This window comes from Schistosoma mansoni, chromosome 1, assembly GCF_000237925.1.
Source record: "Schistosoma mansoni strain Puerto Rico chromosome 1, complete genome".
In the NCBI taxonomy this organism is placed as follows: Eukaryota; Metazoa; Platyhelminthes; class Trematoda; order Strigeidida; family Schistosomatidae; genus Schistosoma; species Schistosoma mansoni.
The window spans coordinates 17,462,991-17,481,833 of NC_031495.1; the positions used below are offsets into that span (position 1 = coordinate 17,462,991).

Genomic DNA, 18,843 nt, shown 5'->3' on the forward strand with positions numbered 1-18,843 from the left:
TATAGTCGCTTGGATTCTGTTATGACAACTGGCCCCTTCACTTTTATTTTCATAGATTTCCGACGTGACGTATTCAGTGCAAAACTGAACTGAAATCGTCACTAGGCGTATGTTCTCACAATAGAAACATCTCGTATTTGTATAAGCTGGGGTAGTGTAACCTTGTTGACCAGCATGACACTATAGGGCTAGTGAGATGTCATCGGGTCCTAACCAAACCAACCGGCAGTCGGGTCGCTGAATTTCAAACATTTTGCCTATCCTTGATAAGGATAAGCATTGTGTGTCATTTGCATGCGATGGACTGTCCCATGCGGCAGTGGTCGCACACTGTAACTTGTGCCTACTCATACTAATCTATTTTTGTAATAACGTTTGTGTTGTATGGTCATCAAAGCAGGCATAGTACCTGGATACAATGAGAGGTTAGTCCACATTTTACACTAACTGCAAGATGTAACTTCGACGTCAACTGATTGATCACAGCATTTCTGTCTAGCCCCAGCAGGTCTCCAATCATTCAGCACTTATCATCTACGTTAGTGACCTACGCTGTTGAGCCCGACTTGATCTACAATACTGTTAACCCTGCATGCACAACAAAACTGACATTTTATTGTTGGGGATAACTGGAGACTAGCTCTCTTTACGAGTATGCTGATATTTATGAACCAGAAATTACAATTTTCCAAAGATGTACCGTGAGTTTTTACTAAGCGAAATAGGACCGTCAATACTAGGTTTGAAGAACTTGAAAAGACATGTTGACTTCAGAAGAAGTTTCTGATAGTTTACTTATAAATTTTGATGGCTGAGTGAAGTGTAGGAATGAGACTGTGGTGAGTGACACTGTCTCTACTGACGAACAATCCCTCATTGTCTTCACGAGGCAATTCGCTAAATAATATGCGTTAGGAAAGAATAACTGAACTGATTCAGTTCACGGTGTGAAGTACATATATAGTTACGATTTCGACGTCTGATCGCAAAACTACTGGAACATGTGGTGATTACAGACTAACATCGATTTCTCGTTTGTCGAAGCAAAAATGCACCATAGTGGAAGCCGAAAATATGCTTATATGATATCATGGTTCTTAAGTATTCTCGGGAGTCAATTATAAAGATCCCTAGATCAATCGACACCCATTTTGACAGAAATAGTAACTTTGTTGTATCCAAAACATACCTGCCTTCCACTTGGTTTACATTGTTCTCCAGCCGAATATCAAGAATTGATGAATAGTGTAGTCTACAATATTAGGGTTTCTGAAGTTAATCAAGTTGATTTTATTATTCATGGTTCCGATAAAGTAGCCCATGATCAGATAAATGTTGCTTTATTGGGTACCCTACTTGAGGAGGTTATTGCTTTAAATCTCAATAGGCATTTATTTTGTGCATATTGTTTTAATATAAAGTTGACGGCAGCCGTTTTAGACCTGATATAAAGAAATCAGCCTCAATTACAAATGCACCATATAAGAAAAAATATCACGGAATTACATTCACCATTGGGTCATATTAAATACCATTCCCGTTCTTCCCTAATATTTATGTCGAGCCGCCTTTTCAAATCTTGATATCCAGCACATTTATTTGAGGCGAGCTATAGAATAGTTACCTGTGAGGTCTACTAAAATTTATTCTAAGTGATTCAGTTCTTCAAAATTACTCTCCCAATGTACATTTCGTACTTGTTATTGATGACGGTTTTGGTGTAGTGTAGGAGCAGAAAGGTAGATAAATAACCTGTGTTTTGTGAGAAATTGCTGTTGCTCCGCAAGGTTAATCTTAATAAACCTTATTTTAACTCTTGAGCTGGCTTACTAAGCTCTTTTGATAACTCTCAGGCTATATCTACACGCCAACTCGAACATGAGAGAAAAGGTGCGAAATACGGGAAGAACGCGTTACTCCTAGGTTAGTTTATGTACAAAAGATCGAGGGTATTCGAGGCATTTCAGGTGGACTTGGGTTTCTGAAAAGTTCTCGAAACCTTATCATAGTAGAAGGATAGGTAGTCATTCAAACAGAAATGTGGCTCATGACTGCTCATCTTCTATATATCCCTTGTTCGTAAGTCCGACAATGGCTGAGAAATTGAAATTATGAAAGACTGAGATCGTCGGAAGGTATGAGTTTTTAGACTGAGTAGTTAAACCACAGTATCTGAACTTAGCAGAATAGGCGATTTAACCCGCAAATTATTGCTCGAAAATCATACTGAACATCTAAAAGATCGGAATTGTAACTACCGAATTGCTAATAATCGGTTTGATTGCAGAACTAATGAACTAAAATTTATTCGATTATACCAAACTACGTTCTCTTGTATCGCATACAAAGCGTTTTTGAGTTACTCGTAATAAATAATACCAAAACAAACTCTGTGCTCAGTATAGACGGTTCTAACCTAAGAAATTTTATCAAAACTACAAAAAGCCTTAAATGGTGACCTTTTACACCGACGTGTCATAATGATCTTCATTCACATATTATATATACATGTATATTTTGTCAACCCGTTTATCATTGTGGTTGTTTAATTAACTATAATGCTTATTGATTGAGATCATGAATTGATCAATATTAGGCCAACATTGAAAACCTGGGAGCACTGAACGGTTGTTTCGTTCTAGTATGGGGTTCCTTAACTGCTAATATCCACGGTCCCACACGCAGGATCTGAACTCAAGAGATTCAGTCTCGTGCCTGAACGTTTTAACAAGAACACCATCGGATGTCGACTCAGTTGTGTAGAGGTTAAGCGTTCGCTCACGTGGTCAGATGTCCTGAATTCGAATTCTGCGTGCGAGATCGTGGGCGTTAGCAGTTAAGTAGCCCCATACTAGAACGAAACGGCCGTTCAGAGCTTTCAGGTTTTCAATAGTGGTCTTATATTGATCCATTCATGACCCCAACCAAAACTAAACAATCTACACAACCCTATAGTGACAAAATACTTATGTCCTCATCTATTCCAGCCACTACCTTCTCTCCGCTTTCTGTTATGATTTTAAAATCATACATGAGTCGATACTCAAGACCTGTAAATTATCTTAACGACAATAAGGAGGCTCCAAGAAATGGACTGTCCTGCACAAGCTAGTGGATTACATATTGGACATGGCAGATACTGATTAAAACTCAGTGGAGAACCCGTACGACTCCATCTATATTAGACTACATATTTACAAATGAAGATCTTGATCCTGGATCTCTTGTGAAAAGTGCTCACTCTGTCATAGCCCTTAATTTTATCAACCAAGCCAAACTAAAACATCCTACTAAAAACGTGCACTGGAATTTCAAACGGTTTTATGGGTCCTTTTTACAAGACAGCAGACAGGAGGTGGACTGAGAATCTCACCCTCAACTTGATGTTGACATCCTTCGAGATTTCTTACTGTAAACCATCTGATGCACTGAAAAACAGTCTGTCTCACAAACGGTTTCCAAAAAGTTAAAGCAACGTACAACCATAAAGAATCTTACCCTTCAAGTATTATGACGCAAAAGGTACTATATGGCGGAATACAAACGAACAGCAAGACCATATTTGATGGACGAACCGAACAGACATAAGACAACGAGTCTTACGTTATGGCGCGAAATTCATTCTTACAATGGGCTGAATAAAATTTTAACTTTATAGCTGGTGTCAATCTAACCATAATTCTGACCAGCCACACTAATTTAAAACCTTTATTTAGTCCAAATTCGTAAGTGGACACTCTCAAGGTCACGTTAGGGTCGCTTAAAAGTCGTCCAAAAATTAGTCCCATCAAATGAACTAGTGTCCACAGAATAGATACGCAGTTAAAACAGACAAGGAACCAGTGCACAAAGAAAATTACAGAAAATAAGCTTCAATATCATAGAAAGCAAATCGATAAACTTGTTTCCAATCTGAAAAGCTTGTATTTGGTGTCGCGTCGCGATTGGCTATGATCACCACTACATGAAGGTTACGTGCCAGGTATCGACGTGGATCCCTCGGTAGGCCAAAAACCAGGAGGCTGTTAATGGTTGCATTAGGACATATTTGTCTGTGATCTCGTAGTGTCGAAAGAATACCGAGGCGTGCCAAAGTTTACGGGCGGAACTGCTGAGAAAGTTCGTGCAAGGTCACGGGCAACGGGATGAAAAGTGCGTTTGGTACAATTATACAAACAAGTACAGTAAAACAATCTCTGGTACAATTGGTTATATTAATAATTGTTTCCATTATACCAATCGCGTTCTTGTTGTAAAAGTAAGTCACTACAAGCTTATTCCGTCATGCAGCCTAGTCATCAACAGTAAGGTATCAAGTCACTGTTGATTGATTGGCTCACTTTATATACAAATAGTCGAAATTTTGAGTTCAGAGGGGTTTTCACTTTTACCACGCTAAAAAATGTCTCAGTGCTGTCCCCTGGGGTTCAGCACTAGGACTTCTTCTTTTCTCAATTCACATAAATGACCTTCATCAGCAAGTGTCCTCTGATGTATTGCGTTCTGTTGACGATAATAAAATTTATGGAGCAGTTTGCAAACAAGATGACAAGTTGACCCTCAAGGGGGATTTCGACTGACTTGAAATTTTGGCGGATAACTACGGAGTTACTATGTGCACTTCAAAGTATATATTAGACTGTGTGAGACATGTTGTGCACTACATATATAACTATGAGGGCGGTCCATGGGTGAAATTGAGGAAGCTCTGAGAATTTCAGAAAGAGCCGAACATATTCCATCCAATCAGCTTATGGAAGAATATTCCAGAATCACTACATGTAGCTTCCCTATTGAACAAATGCTAATAACCCATTGTGTGAGGATTAGATTACTATAATGATGATTTCGTTCTTACTAAAATCTATAAATACCCGACAGTTTAGTACCATGATTGAGACTGTTTGAAATAACATTCCTTCCACTTGTCTTCCGTCTTCTCATTTACGGTTTGGGAAGGTTTTAGCGTTCGAATGCTCAAGTTATACGCGGCATACTAAGAATCTAAGATCTAGATATAACAATAGCATGGATAACTCCTTCTGAAGGTACACTAAGTTGAAAAAGATTAGGGAGTGTTGGTACCCTATGATCTTAAGTGTTACTCTAGCTACGACAAGACACACCTTTCACTCCTTACAAGTAGTCAAATTTTAGAATTCTCTGGTGGCTAAGACGGCATAAAAGAGTTCTCAGGAGTGTTTTACTAGTAAATTTGACATATCCCTCAAGACGCAGGAAATTATCCCACCATGATTCACCAATATTCTTCCTTTTATCGTTAAATACGCGTAGGTTTCTACCTGGAGGCATCAATGTTACGCTGCTACTATAAACAGGAGCCCGTGAAGCGAAAACCTTACATATTTTATTCAGAATCATTTGAACCATTTAAAGTTATTATGTCCACTTACGAAAAATCGAATACGATGAGTAAGTGGGCATTTTATGGGACGTTTTCGATCATCCTACACTTCAAAAGTCGACACAACAATACACTTAATCGTAGAATGGCAGCAACTTAGTGTAAAACCCACACTTTGTCATTTCCAAACCATCAAAACATTAAAATAACCTTACACTCTTTACGGGTAGTCAAATTCTAGAGTTTGATGTATGTGAGGTGGTCCAAGCGTTTTTTTAGGGTCATTCATGAGGAAGCTAGCACATTTTTAAGTACTCAGGACAGTATGTCACCATGATTTACCGAAAAATTTTAATTATTGAATATACTTAGGTAACTAGCTGAAGACATCGGTGGTCTACTGGTGCTCGATGAAGAAACCTGCCAAGCGAAAACTTCTTCTATTGGATCCACAACCATCTGAACGGTTTGGAATGTAGAGAATACTTATCAGCCTCGGAGGGCGTTTTGTTCTCAAGGTTGCAATGAGCAAAAGATATCAGTGAGCTGGTCGAGCATAGTTTCCGATTTTATTCCATAATGATTATCATAAAATCTGATGACTCAAGTTCTTCTAAAAATGACCTAGGCTCTGTTTAGTGTTTTATGAGTCAAAACTTCATTCAAAATCTATTTTTAAGTCAGTGGTAAGCTGGAAACCAGTCATAATAGCTTTTCTTCCGTGTTATTTTCACTTTTTCACTGGGAATAATAGTTGCGAAGGTTCAAATGGGATGTCAGTTTTAGTTTTGAGTCATGTAGTTCAACATGTTGACGTCGACGTCAACATGATTGTTTGGGTCTTGCAAACCTATCTAATTGTCGTATATGCGACATCTACTATGTTGCAGATTTCTTCATTGATAAGTTGATTGAGTCATCAAATTCATTCAGGATTCCTCATCATTTGATCAGTTATAAATTAATATTATCCGTTGATGAGTTCTTCCATCATTATATTAAGGATACGTACATTTAAATGTGTATAAATTCCTGAGTTGCTCAAGTAGGTATTTCGCAAATAATACTTGATCATCTCGGATATCATGGTGCTAGGTTATTCAGTAGGTTGTTGAAAAGTGATCATGCTTCCAGCCGTCCTAGTTGATGTCTTCGAATTATCAACTTTGCATCAGTATCAATGTTGTGAAGTTATTTACTGCGAAATATTGAACTAGGACTTTGCAAATTTATTAAAATCGATGTGACTGTTCGGAAAACAAAGTTTAGTTAAGGTATATGCTAAAGTAGTCTCTTCAGATATAATATGGGACAAAACTTCATAAAAGTACCACTTCATGTCTAAAATTGGATAAGGTTTAAATGGGTTTAATATCAAATTAAGGACTGTCGGAGCTACGATGTCTTCCTACCATGAGAAAGATGTTTAAGCTTCAATGTGAATTTGTTTAAGCCATTTTATGCAAAAGACATTCTAGAGCCGTACCCTTTTTCCGTGAGTCTTTCTGTTATCTTGTTCCCAAATCGCGATTGCCCTAATTAACTCATAATCATAGTCTTATGAAAACAGTCATCTGCATAAATACTTTGATAGAAATTGAAAACCATCTAATTGAAAACTAAGATTTTCGTCGGCAGTTCATCAAAATGGATGAAAGTTGTTTTCGCTTCTTACATTATGTAATTATTACGAATTGTAGAAAACAAAAATACTAGCCATATATTTGGTCCCAAACAGCCGCGTTTAGCCTGCGTGCTTCTCGGGTGGTATAATGGGTATCGAAGGTTACTTATCTACATTTTATGGATACCACAAATGGTCTATTTTCCCGAAGACCTTGAAGGGAAACCTGTTCACAGCTCTGTGGATCTAATGGAAATAGCATACCTAGTGTTTTATTCTACTATGTAAACTTAAGTTAATATTTAGTGCTTTATCACAGCACTAACTTTTTGTTCCATATAAACCGTAGCTCGTTCTTATTTATTAAATCTTTTATCAGTGGTTATTAGTTCTGTTCTCTCCGTCTAGTTGTGATATTTCCCTAACACTTGCTCTTGCATCACTATTCTAGCCTGCCAGTCTATTTTCCCAGCTAATATCAGAATTTTATGGTTGAATTCATGAGTCAATTAAAGCTAGATCACCATGGAAAACCTGAAAGCACTAGATGGCCTTCTGTTAATAATTATCATGTGCTCACTAGTGACTGGCTTCAAGAGATATTTCCAGGAGTTCTAGTGAGAAGCCGTGACCAGTGGAGTTCAACTAGGCCTGTCGTGAGGTAGTAATTCATTGAAGACAATGGAAGATGGTCGCGCGATATCGTGGATTGGTTGAAGTTAAATATTAACTACATGGAATGTCGGCTCAGTGGTTTAGAGATTAAGCTTTTGAGAGCGAGAAGTGTACCGAGTTTGATTCCTGTGTGCGGCATCGTCGACACTCACTTGTGGGGAGTCCCATACTAGGACGAAACGACCGTCCAGTGTCTTCAGGCTTTCCATGGTGGTCTAGCTTCAATCGACTAATGAATTCAACTATAAAATTACTAAAATCCCCACAAAAACCCCCTTCTGATAATAATATCATAATTAACCATTTTTTTGAGCGGCTTTATACGTTCAGATTGATCTACTTATCAGATATACAAAAGTAAATATTAGGAATAAAAATAACTTCCTTCTTTGCGTGAAATGTCACAGGTTAGCAAATCTCAGAAACAGTAGATATTTTTAAATTTCGAAATTAATCCGGTACTATTAATGTATCTGAACAGTATTTATTTAATTGCCTTATCAGATCAAAGATTTTCTCGTCTCAAATCGACACTTTAGATTTGAATATGGCAGAATTCAGACTTGCCAAGTATATCGACAAATCGAGGAAGTTAAGGTTATTCTTCATCTTGAGCCAATTTTTTCTTATATTCAGTCTTCATAATCTCTTAATAAAGTTTTGTGTTCCTTTGTACTGATAAACGCCTACGTCACAGTATTTTTTTGCAGTGTAGTGTTATTCTCCCATAAAATGACCGATTTATTTGTACTAGTGGATTTTTTACGAATGTTAACGTAACATTGTTCCATGTATTTTAGTGAAGATCATGAAAAGCATGGTTCCTCACGCAAACATCGGCGGGATAGCCGCTCGCATTCACAGTAAGTATAACTAATTTCCATATATTAATTATTACTATTATTATTAATGGCTTTATTCAATATACAATACAATATAGAATTCTCATCTGACATCCAAACGTAATTTGAGGAAATTTCATCCGCTATTTTGAGTTTTAACTACTTTTGTTGGTTTAAGAGGTTTTCACTATCCGATAGACAACCATACATCTGTAAAGCCTCAGGCTAACTTTGATTTCATGAAATGATTCCATAAATAAGTCTTACTGCCGTGGACTATTTTTAACATTTATTTCTATTCTAGCCTGTTTTGGTAGTGGTTGAGCATAGATAACGTGTTTCGAAAACACATTGGTTTTTGAAGATTAACCCACTCATAAATCCATGGTATATTTCTAGCTAGAACTACATTTTACAGCTCTATTCAATTGATGGTTCCACAGTACGGATAAAATCTTTCGAAGAGGTCAATAATCGATTACACGCAACCTGTTCATATCTTCTACTCTATTTAGTCCATTCGTATAGAGCTAACTAATGCACGGTATGCACGCCTTTTGCTAAGTAGGCAGACATCTCTCCTGTTCTACATATATTACGAGTTATCAACAAGCAAAAGAGTTTGTGGCTATGGACAATTTTCGTCAATCATCAGTCTACAGTGGCTGGAAAAACTTTAAAAATGATATGTTTAACATAATAAACTGCCTCACTACCTACGGATAAGTTAAATTTTGGTACAAGCTTGACCTAAAGCAAAATTTATTAGTAAGGGTAAGAGAAACACATCTCAAAAATTTTATCATTATCATTCAATACTTACCATTTTCGTCAGACAGAACCACATCATCTCTGTACTACAGGGTGAGGAGGTAATCTCCAGATAGTAGATAGATCAACGAAAGTTCAGATGGAAACGGTTAGCTTTAGAAATATATCTGAGGCAAAGTATCTATGTACACATTGCACCAAGTTCTACGTTGCGTTTGACTGACTGACTGACTGATGAAGTATTCATAAATACGAAAAATTTACAGCTGTAACAGGCACTACTTGGCATACTCGGTTCACGTAGTAGCTTCCTATGGGCTGCAGTTTGACCATGTATTGCAAAGAGGGTTCAGTACTTTGGTACCCTTTTCAATGTTAAGGATTACCACAATCTATCTTGATTGGAAGTTCTAATTAATTCTTTCGGACAGATAGATGTTAGTATAGTTACCCATACCTATTGTTTAAAACTTGTCGTTTGCTTTTGTCAAACTATGCATTTCACGCGGGTCAAGGCACTGTAAACTTTGATGTAAATGGATACCGTGTACGAAATCTATATTTTCGAAATTTACCTTTCTAATTTTGGTTTGCAAACTCCGTTATAGTCATGTCACTTGATAGTGCACTTCTTTAAAAATATGTGTTAGTGCTAAATTTCAAATGCAAAATAATATACCCCTCTTTTATTTCAGTGATAAAGACAAAGAACTGCGCATTCAAATGAAGTAAGATTTCAATATTTTATCGTCTATCTAATTTTAACGCTACTTTTCTTAGGCCTTTGATGCTTTCTTCAGATAATGAATTAACTAGACAAAATGAAATAAGTTACATCGAAGGCTCAAGTTTCACACAGAAAAGCTTCTCATCTTCGCGTAAACAAGACACAGTAGGTTTACGCTATGCAAAACTGCTTATGGTTCTAAGTTCCATATGATTGTATGCTAAAGAATATCCATTTTAGCCTATGCTGCTTTTATGTTGTTGTTATCTGTTTTTTGAAGCCATTGATCCAAATTTTTTACATTTGATTACTCATCATCAAGATCTATCTGCAACCTTGCAAAAGTTCATTACTTATCTAAGTTCTTAGTTTTCATCGCTCAACTAAAAAATCCAGGTAACAATTAGATTGTGCAGCTTTAAGTGCCAGATGAAACAAACACTTCATTTCAAGTCGCTGATAATATGTTGAAACAAAAAAAAATTATATAATTGGAACTTCCAGATTACTACCTACCGTTAAGCACCTAAAACGGTATACCGAAATGTTGATGAATAGTTAATTTGGTAAACATATCTTAAATCTGATCGATAAAACTAGCCTATTGCTGAACTATAAGTATATATCCTGTGACAGTTAACGTACAACATTTATATATGGTGGAGAGTTATGTAAAATATCAGTGGTCGAAATACCTTAAATACGATGTATTCCATTACAACCCAATAACTCTCTATGGCAACTCAATTGTTTATGGTTGCGTCGGCACAAAGTCAAAAGGTTTTGGGACTAAATTATCAGGAAAATTAATTTTGTTTACTTAAAACATAGGGATGCCCAGTAATTGATTAAGCTCTTTTTCTGTCTAACATTTAATGCGTAAACAGGTAGTCTTGCTTTATAAATGGATAAGTGTTTCTCAGTTTATTAAGTTATTCGGAACAACTTGAAGGAAAAATTTCAAGCGAGTAAGTATTTCCGGCAATTTTGTTATCAAGTTATATACTTACAAATTATCTATTCAGGACCCTTCAGAACATTTCCTCTACGTAAATCATCAGACTGTTATCCAAAGAGGATCTGGTCTAGTCTTGTTCACATCATTTCTCTTGTAGACTACAAAAAGTTGATTTTTACGTCAAAGTTCATCTACGCCATGGTAAATATCACCTCAATATTTATAATTAAATATACACTGATAATTATTTGATGTTTTTAGCTACTGAATCCGGATTCATATTCACGGCCGGCAGGTGTCAATTCAGGTCATTACTCTACGATGATTTTGGAAAGAGCACACGAAGCGGCCATATTTGGTCATTCTTCCGTTCCTTTACCTTCCATTCTCGGTACAGATCCAGCTGAAGGCAAAGATAAAATAGTTTCTTCTGTGGATACAGTGAAGCAACTACTTCATCATTCGGTAATCTGCACTAACAAAGATTATATTTCCTTGTTTCCGCACATTACGTGTCCTATATTGTAGCTATTCATGACTTTGAATTCATTAATGCTAATAAATTTATCAATACCCAAAGTTTAAATATACCTAAACAACATATCAGAATTAATACTTTGCAACCAAATAAAATACTCGAAAGTACAAATGTATTCACTAATGAAAAGCTGGAATGATTTCGTTGGTGTTACATTTTTTGATCTGAATGGTTTGGTCGCTAAAGCTTTGTCATTCATTACAATGTCATACATACTTCCGGAAAAATCCAGTGTCTTGCTTATTTAAAAGCCACTTCTACAGTGTATCTTAATAAACTGTTGAAGATAAAAACCTTTTGGTCGACTAAATAAAGTCAAATGATAATAAAAGTCTATTTATAAAAGATTTATCCTAATCATAAATAATGAAACTCAAGCTGAATAACGATTCTCTTATACTGGAATTAAAACATTTCAGATCAAAAAAGACGAAGAAACAGTGAAACTTTCTGCTTATGCATGAAGAAATTCAATTTTTGATAGGAGATAACTAACATGAATTAGTGACTCATTGCACAATTAGTTGTTGCGTTATATTTCTTTTTGCTTCGATTCGTTCTCAGACTGGAAAAATATATTCTTCTAAATATTAGTTTGAGAGGCTTTAGTTAATTTACAACTCGTGCTTTTTACATTACGAGCATCATTAGTTTTAGGTCATCTGAAACACCCTAATCTGTTTTCCCCTGGCATTGCTTTTTTCAATTTGTGTGCTATGAATTAACTTAATGGTTTATCTTAATTTTTGAGAATTCGATGCATATATATATGTGGTGTGTGCTACTTATACAGACAGATATACGTAGTGTGTATCAAGATTTGGAGGTACAATCCTTACTGACAGAAAAGGAAAGTGAAGAGAAGAAATGAAAAGCAAAAGCAATCGGAGTAGCAACAAGAATGGAAGAACGATGGAGTTATATATATATATATATATATATATATATATATATATATATATATATACTTTATCATGTTCTCATCTCAAATATTCCTTAGCTCATGGTTTATTCATTCATTTATCAGGTTCAAATTCGTTTACTTGACTTCACTTCACACCCAATGTATGAGAAATAGTGATACTATTTAGTTACCTAAACTAAAGTGACTGTAGTAGAGATCGAACGTGAAATTCGTTAATTGAAAGTCAAATGCCTTAACCAATGAGCCACTGATAAACTTATTTATTCACTTTATAACTTTTTTAATATTGTTCTTTTTCTAATACATTGTTATCACTTAATTTGTAGAGTAACATTTTACTTACACAGTAATCGTTTCCTTTCTTTTTTGTAAATTTACAGCTGGATAAATCTGATCCATCCGCATGGGATGCTTGGTTGGTAAAACTTGCTGAATTTAAGGCACATCGAGTAAATAAGATTTCATCTACTATAAACACAAATCAGAAAAAGAGAATTAATGGAATTGGATAATAAAGTATACATTTTTTATACCTTACTAGTGGTTTGCTCTATTTAAATGATTATGGTTTTTATTTTCTGCAAATACAACATGTACTTTCTTGACGTATTCTTTTTATAAGACACTTATTACTGCAAATAAGGAAATTTAAATCAGTCGTAATAGTTTTGGTTTTTCTGTTACTCGCCAGATTTATTTTCAAAATTGTAAGAGATTAAACGCTTGTGTTTGATTGTGTTTGGATGAAAAATAATGCAACATAATTCTGAGTTGTGCAGGTAACCACCAAAAATACTTTCTGATCCCATTTTTGTACTTTTATGTACTTACGAGCATATTGTGTTTGGAAACTCCATGTAGTTTATTCTAACTCGAAAATTCTAATCTATAAAAGGTAATGCTGGAATAGATTTACTCTCAACTATCGAAATTTTATAAGTAGTATGTGATATTATTTCGATTCATGAAATTGGACTAGATCCCTAACTAGCCTGTAAATATTTATTACGATCAGGATAATTCATCAAAAAAACATTAGATGTCCCAATTCTTAGAGTGAAAGAAAGTCTGATATTCTAGTAAAATCACTTCAATCAGAGCATCTAAAAAAACACCTCAACTTAATAGTTCCTATCTGTTAAATTTTCATTTGGATTTTCCTATTACCTTTATAAATCATTCCTTTGATCCATAGACTGATTTGAATTGAGTTCGTACCTGCTTCGTTTAACACAATGTGCTATTTGAAATGTTCAATTTATCTTGCTTTCAGTTTGAAAGAAATGGAATGTGCCGCATTCTGTCTGGCTGGTTGCTACTGAGTTCAAAAAATCTATTTAAAACGATTTCAGCAAATCATTCGAGAAAAAGAAACTACCCCTGCTCCTTACCAACGACACAAATCTGCCAAAGCACAGGAAGCTTCAAAGTCAAAGTTTACTAGAAATCATAGATTTATGCTTAACAACATACTTCCAATTCAATAATAAAAACCTACGAACAAACGAAAGGAATACCGATGGGATCACAAATATCAAGACTTGTTGTAGAATCAGTTATGCAACGACTGAAAGCATCAATCTTACCAGTGATCGAGCCAAAAATTTGGATTTGTTATGCGGACGACACATTCGTCATCATCAAATAGGATGAGCTGGGAAACACCTTCAAACTGATCAATAACGTCTTCTGTGACATATAGTTTACAATGGAACAGGAGACAAACAACAAACTATCATTCTTGAATGTATTAATCACCGGAACCGACACAGGTAAACTGGAGACTCAAGTGTACAGGAAGCCGACCACACTAATCAAATTCTCAACTACATTAGCAACAACGCGATAACTCAAAATCAACTGCGTATAAACTTTATTCAAGAGGGCGAGGACACACTGCAACACACTTGCAACGCGAAAAAGGGAAGAAAAATATCTAAAGACTATCTTTCAAAAGAACGGCTACCCAATCAACTTCATAAAAATATATCAAACAAACTCAGAAAAAAGATCAAGTACAGAAACCTACAAATTGCTCATCCTACCGTATATAAAAGGCATATTAGGAATTACTACGAGTTTGTTGAAGCCTTTTGGAATAGGTGTAGCACACAAACCAACATAATCACTTCAATCAATCCTATGCAAACCAAAGAACGGGATGACAAAAGAAAAACCGAACATCATCTACAAAATAAATTGTTCCAACTGCGAAAAACACTACATCGGACAAAGTGTATGTTCCCTTCATCTTCGCCTGCATGAACATCAATTGGTGGTTAAACGCCATGACACATCCTCGCCTATATCAATACATGTGGACACAAATTCGACTGGGAAAATGTTGAGATCCTGGATAGAGGGAATTTTTAGAAGCTTGGCACTCAGGTCAATCAGCTATCAATTAAACATTGAAATCGATCCAATTTATCAACTAATCAGAAAAATTTAGTCAGTCAGCTACAACGTAGGATCAGGCACATATATGCATCGGTCCAAGTTGCCATACTTCATTAGTACAACAAGATGAACACCGAATTCATAGAAATAGTTAATTTAGTGGTGGTAATATATAAAAGATAGGTTGTATATAAGGATATAGTACAGGAAGAAAGACAGATATGAAGCAATTTTAATCTCAAGGTTTAAAGGAAGAAGAGTGTATACACCTACTCCATTGTGATCGATTACCAGCCATGTCACCCAGAGACTACAGCCATTATTTACAATAGTCACGCGGACCCCAACCAGATAGTCTGCATCTGCCAACATGGCTCAGACTGGAAGTTAGTGACTTCAAGCACTGATGCCACGTTTTGGTTTGGCCGCCCCTAACTCTTTTCTAACCATCCCCAATACTAGTTAGCATAGCGGGTCCTGGTAATCGATGTTCAGGCATACGTAACACATGGCCTAACCATCTCAGTCGATGAAGATTCATGACCTCATCAACTGACTTACCATCATTTCCTAATACCCTGCGTCGAACCTCACTATTACATACCCGGTGATCCCAGCAGATGCGAGCAATATTTCTAAGGCATCTGTGGTCAAATACTAGTAACTTACGAGTATCATCTACCCTTAATGACCACGTTTCGCAGCCGTAAAGTAAAACAGAACGAACTGCTGTGCATTATACTCGTCCCTTAATTGATAGATGGATATCTCGTCTTCGCCATAGGTGACGTGAGTTGGCAAAAGCCAAACGAGCTTTTTGAATCGGTGGAGAGGTCTCATCAGACACCAACCCATTAGGGTTGATCAGATTTCCAAGATAAGTGGAGTTGTCGATGAGTCCAACTACTTCACTGTCTATCCTTAGTTCACGTGTTGACTCAGGCTAGACCTGGAATAACAATTTACATTTAGAGGGGGAGAAACGCATCCCAGACGTCCTGGCATTGTTACTCAGTGCTACTAAAAGACTCTGCACTTTGTCAGCGTCTTCACCAAACAGGACTATGTCATCTGCGTATTCTAAGTGGCTTAGTGGACCTCCTGGTAGGAGATCAGTTCCTGGAAATATTCAGTCGACGAGAACGTTATTTTCAGCAGTAGGTCCATGATGAAGTTAAACAAAATGGGGATAGTGGACAGCCTTGCGGGACACCATCCGATGTTGTAAAACCATATGACAGTTCGCCATAAGCTCTCACTCGACTGGTAATGTTCGGGTAAAGAGATCTCACATGGTTTATGTACTTCTGAGGTACTCTTCTCAATGACAGATAATGCCACAGAACCTCTCGGTCTACAGAGGCGAATGCTACTTTTAATTCAAGAACAACTATCATTGTTAGATGGATAGTGGCTAGCAGTGGAATCCAGGACGCGCGTTTCGTCCTACTTGGGACTCGTCAGCTCTGAGATGCAGGTGCATCCAGCTGACGAGTCCCAAGTAGGACGAAACGCGCGTCCTGGATTCCACTGCTAGCCACTATCCATCTTTGCTTACCATGCTTGTGAATTTAGGCTGTATTTAGGCAATACGCACAGTATGCACATATGCCAATTAGAGACTGACCAGTTGCAGTCCTAAAAACATCCATGGGAAGATCCGAACAAACAATACTAAGTAAATATCATTGTTAGACAACGGTAAGTATGCCTGTGTTCTAAAACCTGACGAATAGTAAATATGTGGTCGATATAGTCACGACCAGGGCTGAAGCCAGCCTAGTTTCCCCGTGTTTGCAGTTCACGAGTGTTTTGTTAGGCGTCCGATATTTATTGAGGCTAGTATTTTAGATGCTATGTTAGTCTAACTAATCCTTCTATGATTATCACAGGAGGATTTTGACCACTTCTTATGTATTGGGACAATCAGTGATTGTGACCATTCAGATGGAATTACGTCCAACTCCCAGATTTTGGCCAGAATATTAGTCAACCTAATCGTTAAAATTGGACCACCATATACAAAGACGTCTGGAGCCAATCCATCAGGACCAGCTGCTCTTCCTCGTTTCAGATTAGTTATAGCCTTTTGAACTTCAGCTAGAGTCAGGAGACCTACTTCAATGTTCTCTTAAGGTTGTTTGGGATCGGTGGGTAGTTGTAGAGCAGCTGAACTGCTCCTCAAGGTGTTCCGTCCACCTTTCTAAATGTCTGGGCTGAGAGCAGATAGGAGTTTCGTCTTTTTCCCAAAATCGTATCACACTAGAATTCTTGATTGCAGTTTCTTTTGTTAGTCTGAAGTGTTCTCTGGTGTTGTCTACAGCCACTGCCGTACTTGTTGGGACCTTACCGCCGGAGATGGATATCCTTGGGATAAGGCGATGTGTGCATTTTTAGGGTCGACCTTTTCTAACCCCATCCCTCCTTCAGGGCAGCATCGCTGGTTTGATGAAGGAAACACCTTGCTGCTGTCACACTTCTTTACAGTCAACAGTACGACTTCGCCTTCGGACCTTGGGTTTGCTGCTTTTAGTCTTACCGCTCTTCAACCGACCTGACTGGCATGGTAGGACCTTGAGGAACGATTGTTCCAGCCAATATAGCTCGACTGGTTCATCACGATAGGCAAACCCGACCACCACGTCAAGGTAGCAGCAACGGTCGGACATACTAGCACAACGAGATACTAGAGTAACATATGTAGCAACAGTATAAGTGATAAGAGAACAAATTAAGTATAGAGAATATGATTTGGGAAGAAACTATGAGTTCGTAGAAGGACAAAAATAATCTCGTTTAAGACAATCTGGAAGTTTAAGATCGAATGGAAGAAAAAGAGTAAATGCACATGCGCCATCGATAACTGTCCTAAAACACATTATCCACTCATTGATTAAGACAGTAGTGAGGATACAAACCAGGTAACCTCCACAGGGTTTCTTCCTCTTGTGCATTTCTTATGGTAGAAACGTGCTTTATAAAACTATACACTATCAGAAAAGTTTAATAACAAAAGATTAAGGAAATTTTCGATTATTTTTTTGAAATTCATTTACATAGAATATTAAATTTTAATGAATTACGGACAAACATGGGACCAAGAACCAAATCAATGGGAGATACAATCGAAATAAAGAAGTAAACAATGACAGGTTAAATGTCAACAATAACCAATCTAGTTCGAGGTCCACTGGGCAAGCTGTGGGCCATATTTCGAGAAATCCGAACACATCACTTCTACTTGTGGTTTGTGCTGATGATGTCGGTCAGAAGGACAATGAAAGCCACACGAACAAACCATCCAGCCAAGAGAACAAAACTCCACCTAAATCATTCACCTGAGCTACAAATCTTCACCATCTCAAATTTATATACCTATACTTCTGCATTTAAACACTCAAAGTTACTGCAACAAAATGATTGTATTGATATTACTTAATTACCCAAACGAAATAGAATTCAAGAAGCGAAATGACTAACTTAGTAAATGAATATTTATTAGGAAATTAATGTTATTTGTTTCATCAGAGCAGCATAAATCTGAATAGTTACTTTTTAGTCAATATATGAATAAGCAGAGAATAAATTTCACAAATAACTAATGTTCATTTATACCTCCTCTTGTAACAACGATCTACCCATAAAATATTATTTAACATGGACCCCAGTTTGTAGTTATCATCAGTTAATATGTATATTATTTAAAACACTGAAAGATGTCAAAACCATTTTAACTGAACAGTACATTTATATAAGACATAATCACTCGTGTTTGTGTTTTAAAGTACATTCAAAAAATTGTTATACTTAATGGAAATCATCAAACAACTGATCACGTGATGGGGTCATTCGTAAAATAAGACATAAGAAAAGAAATACTAAATCTATTCTTATTGGTCAGATATAGTATATTTATGAAACTATAGAGACAAAATTTTTAAAGAAGTGACTTTTCTACTACTTGAGTGTATTTCAATTTTCTCCACTTAGTTTTACATGTTTTCCTTCATTTTATACT

General features: G+C 36.5%; 1 protein-coding gene across 1 annotated transcript; it reads left to right on the forward strand.

Moving 5' to 3' along the window:
- Nucleotides 1-8,211: 8,211 nt before the first annotated feature.
- On the forward strand, nt 8,212-13,942 carry Smp_019920 (hypothetical protein; the record flags this gene model as incomplete). The annotated part of the gene is made up of 5 exons (XM_018793483.1): nt 8,212-8,261; nt 10,058-10,169; nt 11,224-11,427; nt 12,806-12,941; nt 13,699-13,942. The coding sequence occupies 4 exons, from the start codon at nt 8,212-8,214 to the stop codon at nt 12,935-12,937; spliced, it is 498 nt and encodes a 165-aa protein (XP_018647992.1). The 3' UTR covers nt 12,938-12,941; nt 13,699-13,942.
- Nucleotides 13,943-18,843: the final 4,901 nt, after the last annotated feature.